This window comes from Orycteropus afer, unplaced genomic scaffold, assembly GCF_000298275.1.
Source record: "Orycteropus afer afer isolate SDZICR_OR568_19922 unplaced genomic scaffold, OryAfe1.0 scaffold00121, whole genome shotgun sequence".
Classification (NCBI taxonomy): domain Eukaryota; kingdom Metazoa; phylum Chordata; class Mammalia; order Tubulidentata; family Orycteropodidae; genus Orycteropus; species Orycteropus afer.
This window is the reverse complement of record NW_006921708.1, coordinates 8537605-8542826: the sequence shown is the minus strand read 5'-3', so window position 1 is coordinate 8542826 and position 5222 is coordinate 8537605. Positions and strand designations below refer to the sequence as shown.

At 38.8% G+C, this 5222-nt stretch overlaps 1 protein-coding gene across 1 annotated transcript in view; it reads right to left on the bottom strand.

The window, feature by feature from the left end:
* ABCA13 (ATP binding cassette subfamily A member 13) overlaps window positions 1-5222 on the bottom strand; it is an 888443-nt gene that overhangs the window by 507468 nt on the left and 375753 nt on the right. Inside the window, 2 exon segments of the mRNA XM_007944147.1 lie at window positions 355-585; window positions 3598-3755. Of these exon segments, the coding sequence (XP_007942338.1) occupies window positions 355-585; window positions 3598-3755 (389 nt within the window).

Genomic DNA, 5222 nt, shown 5'->3' with positions numbered 1-5222 from the left:
ACTTGCCTGCTAACCAGACGGCTGGCGGTTCAAACCCACCAGCCACTCCTCGGAAGGAAGGTTGGGCAATCCTACTTCCGTAGTGATATTGCCTCTAAAACCCAAGGAGGGGTCGCTATGAGTCGGAGCCGACTCGACGGCACATAACAACAACAACAACATATACATGCATTTAGTCATAGCCACCTGTCAAGTATATTAAATTTAACTATTGGCTTAATCTTAATTCAAAAATAAATAAAAATGTGTTCTTCATTACGTCCCCTTCCCAACTGTCTTTACCTACATCTCTTCATTAATGTAAAATGGCAGAGAAAGTGTAAATCTGAAAAAATTCTGATGTATCTTCCATACCTCTTCTAGTGTAGTGTCTGAAACCCCATAGCCTGTAAGATGAAGATGATGTAGGTTCTGGTCCAGAGCCTGAAAGAGCCCTTTAAAGCTGTCCTTGTCTGCATCCTTTGGAAGAGCATACGCCAGCTCACTCCGACTGCAAGCTTTGAGAAATGCTTGGGGAATATAGATCTGTATCAAAGATGTAACACGAGCTAAGTCTTTCAGATCATCAATCTCCAGAACAGAGGGCTAGTTAAAAAAAAAAAAAAAGTGAGAAAACAGTAAGGTATCGAAATCTAAATATGCATCAGTTGATTCCATATGTATCCATAAGCAAATTATTTTTGAAATATCATCTCAAAACAGTAAATTCAGGAAATATCATTTAAATGATAGACATTTCAATGATACATTGTATTTTTCCTTTTTTTTGAATTTTAATTTATGGTGATAACTTGATGAGTACAGGTCCACATGCCCTCTTTGGTTACTGGACATATTATGCAAAGCTACCAAAAGCTCTATATTCTGGAGGTACAAAGGACCCCTGACAGAATCATAAAGAAGACTCTGTGCCTAACACCTGGACCACCAAAATACAGGGCTAAACCTTTCTGAAAGGGAAGCAGGGATTCCCAACCGTGAAGGAACTGTTACGGATTGAATGGTGAAATCTTAACTCCTGTACTTGTAAATATGACCCTGTTTAAAGATAGGGTATTTCTTTTGTTATGTTAATGATGAGACTAGAGTACAGTGGGTCCTAAACTTAATCATATCTGAGTTATAAACAGAGCAGAACAGACACAGAGACGCATGAAGAAGTACCAGGAAAAGTCAATTGAGACAGATGTATTTATGAGAATTTCTGGCAGGCATGAAAATCTGAAATAGAAAAGGAAGGACCTATCCCTAGATCTACACTGTTATTTTGCACTTCCAGCCTCCTGAACCTGAGAAAATAAATTTTCTTTTTTAAAGCCACTTTTATGGTACCTTTTGTTATGGCAGCACTTAGTAACTGGTGGCATAGTGCCTAAGCCATTTGACTGCTAACCAGAAGGCTGGCAGTTCTAATCCATCAGCCACTCCTCAGAAGGAAAATTGATCAATCTACTTCCATAGTGATACTGCCTCAGAATCCCAAGGAGGGGTCACTATGAGTTGGATCTGACTTGATGGCAGTGAGTTTGGTTTTTGGTTTTGAGAATCTAAATAATAACAAAGACAGGAACCTTCTCAGGAAGGGAAAATAAAAACTGATTACCATTGAGTTAATTCTGACACATAGTGACCCTATAGGACAGAGTAGAGTGGCCCCACAGAGTTTCTAAAGGTGTAACCTTTATGAAAGTAACCTGCCCACATCTTTCTCCTACAGAGCAGCTAGTGGATTCAGACTGCCAACCATTTGTTAGCAGCCAAATGCTTAACAACTGAGCTGTCAATGTTCCTTGGAAGGCAAGATATTTACCCTGAATTAGAGAGGAAACAAATAGGAACCTCGGCTCTAGGCTAATGAACAGACTTGGCCAGGGTCAGGAAGAGTTAGAGACATAGTGGTGCTCCACAAACCTGTCCCACTAATTCTTCACTGAAGAAGAGCTGCTCTTATAACCATAGAGAATGGAGTGATTTTTCCATGTCCACAGCTGCAGAGATCCAGATCAAGAACCGCCACTGCCTTCTCCCAGTTGGCACAGGCAATACTAACTATAAATGAGACATAGATCTCACCATCCAGGTCCCAGTCTAGCCCTTCTACTCTGCTTCTGAATTATGGTAATTTTTAATATTATTATTATTATTTTAAGTTTTGTTTTATGTGATAAGCATATACATAACAAAATATTTGTCATTTCAATATTTTTTTATAGATACATTTCAGTGACATTAACTACATTCCTATTATGTAACCACCACCACTATCTGTTTCCAATCATCCTTAACAGAAACTCAGTGTCCTAAGTAATCGCCTCTCTTTCATCCTTAGTAACCACTACTACTAAACTTTGGTATCTATATGTTTGCTTATTCTAGGTATTTCATATAAATGTCATTATATAATATGTGTGCTTTTGTGACTGACTTATTTTCACTCATCAAAATGTTTTCAAGGTGAATCCATATCATAACATGTATCAGGACTTCATTTCTCTGTACAACAGAATAATACTTCATTGTATTATGTATCGTAATTTGTTTATGTTTGGTAAAGTATTAATACAGGCTTTCACCTAACCTAAATACCATTTCAGAAGAAAATCTATTGTTAGAATATCTGAGGCATACTTCCTCAGACACAGAACTAGACAGACATAGAAGCACCTATCAGGAAATTTTGACCATTCATCTGTTTCTTTCTGACTTTCAAAATGCCTGCTCCATTTCCCAAAGGCTACCTGCCCCTGATCAGCACTATTGGAACTTATGTTGTTATGTAGTCTTGTGTGAGGGAGAGGTAGTTGTTCAGTGGTGAGATCTTCATTTCCATGAGGGAAAATCGATTCAATTCCAGCCCAGTTCACCTCATGCAAAGTCACCACACATCTCTGTCAGTGGAGGATTGTGTGTTGCTATGATACTAAACAAGTTTCAATGTAGCTCCCAGACTGTGAAGCACTAGGAAGAAAGACCTGGTGATCTACTTCTGAAAATTAGCCAGTGAAAACCCTATGTATCACAATGGTCTGATCTGCAAAAGATCATGGGAATGGCACAGGACTGGGCAGTGTTTTTCTCAGTTGTGGAAGGTGTCACCATGAGTTGGGGTGGACTCAGTGGCAGCTGACAACAGTAACAACAGACCTTCTTACCTAGAAGGCCTCCTCTTAGATTACCAATCTCTTTCTGTGTAGCTTCGTCTTCCTTCCAAATTCAAAAACATTTGTAAAGAGTTCTCCACCTCTCTGGGACTTGATTCCATTACTATTACACTATAGTTATCATATTTTGTTTGTTTATATTTGGGGGCATCTTTGCCTCCATTTGTACTGAGATTACAAGTACTTGTGTGCAGAAATCATGTGTCCTGTGTCCTGTGTCCTCCCTCTCTCTTTCTTTCTTGTTTTTACTTTCCCAAAAACCTATAGCAATACAAGGCATGGAAGATTCAAAATAAATATCTACTAAATTGATCTGAATTAGATTCAATGTGTAAATCACTGTTATTGCATTAAAGCCACTTGCTTCTTATGTCACAACAGGAAGGTAATTTTCTAAATGTAACTAAGTCTAGCTCTAAAGCTCTATATTCCATACCTGCCTTGTGAGCATCAGGTTGAGCCCCTGGCCATAAGCCTCCTTCAGGCAGAAGGCAGGGCCACAGCACCTGAGCTGCCCCTGCTGAAGGATGGCAATACGATCACCGAGCACTTCTGCTTCATCCAAGTGGTGAGTTGTAAAAATGATTGTGTGACCTGTATCTCAAGAGAAGGGAGAATCAGAATTGGCATAACAAAGGTCCCTGGAAAAGTACACTGATTCTTTCTTTCAAATGGTAGAGCTGGCAGAAAATTTAAAGATTATCATTAATTTTAAAATTAAAAAAAAATTGAAATGATTCTTTTAGAAATGTCTTAATTAAGGTCAGTTAGAAAATCAAAGTCCTGAAATTCTTTCCTCGATTATTAGCTCTTGACTGCTAACCAGAAGGCTGGTCGTTCAAACCCACCAGCCACTACTTGGAAGGAAGGTTGGGCAATCTTCTTCTGTAGTGATACTGCCTCGACAATCCAAGGAGGGGTCGCTATGAGTCGGGTCCTACTTGACGGCACATAACAATAACAACAACACCACCTTCATTATAGAGTCCTTGGATGGTGCAAACAGTTAAGCTCTCAACTACTAACTGAAAGGTTGGTGGTTCAAACCTCACCCAGAGGCACTTCAGAAGAAAGGCCTGGTGATATACTTCCACAAGATTATAGTCATGAAAACCTTATGGAGCACAATTCTACTTTGCACACAGGGGTTGCCATAAGTCAGAATTAGCTCAACGGCGACAAGTTACCTTCATTACTACTGTTTTCTACAAACCTTCCATCCTCCTCACAAATTGAAGGGGCACTCTGACATCCACTAAGGCTGAAATTGAGGAATAAAACACTGAGTTACTGGTCTTGGCCACCTTCTTCTGTGAGACCCAAATGTTGATTATTAAGTAAATGGATTAAAAAAAAATTAAAAGAAACACTGGACCATGAATCTTTCTCTCTCTCTCTGTCTCTCTATTCTGATACCCAAGTCCTACTCTTTACTCTCCTTATGTACTTAAAGAGAAGACTATATTCTATTGAAGTAGCTACTACATAAGAGTGATCTCTGGTAGCATAGTGCCTAAAGCACTTGACTGCTAACCGAAAGGCTGGAGGTTCAAACCCACCAGCCACTCCTCAGAAGGAAGATGGGGCAATCTACTGTGGTGATACTGCCTCGGAAACCCAAGGAAGGGTCACTATGAGTCGGGTCAAACTCGACGGCACATAACAACAACAATAACACTACATAAGAAAATAGAACAAGTGTTATGTTAGAGCAGAGGTTAATCATACAAAATATCTCTGAAAATTGTCATTAGAGAGCAAAGTCCAGAGAAAATAAAAGGTGAACCTTTTTTTTAAAAGTAAATTTGTACAAAGTTTACTTCAGTTATGCAATGGGGAGATATAAATAATTGTAGCTTCTACAATCTCTGTTTGCTTGAATTGAGCTCAATTCTACGAATAGGATAGAAATTAAACACTATTGGTCGATTCTTTTTTTCTTTTTTTAATTTTATTTTGATTTGGATGAAGATTTACAGAGTAAATTCACTTTTCATATAGCAGTTCACATATACTTTGTCTCATGTCATTGACCAAAATTTACAATGCAACAGCTCCCCT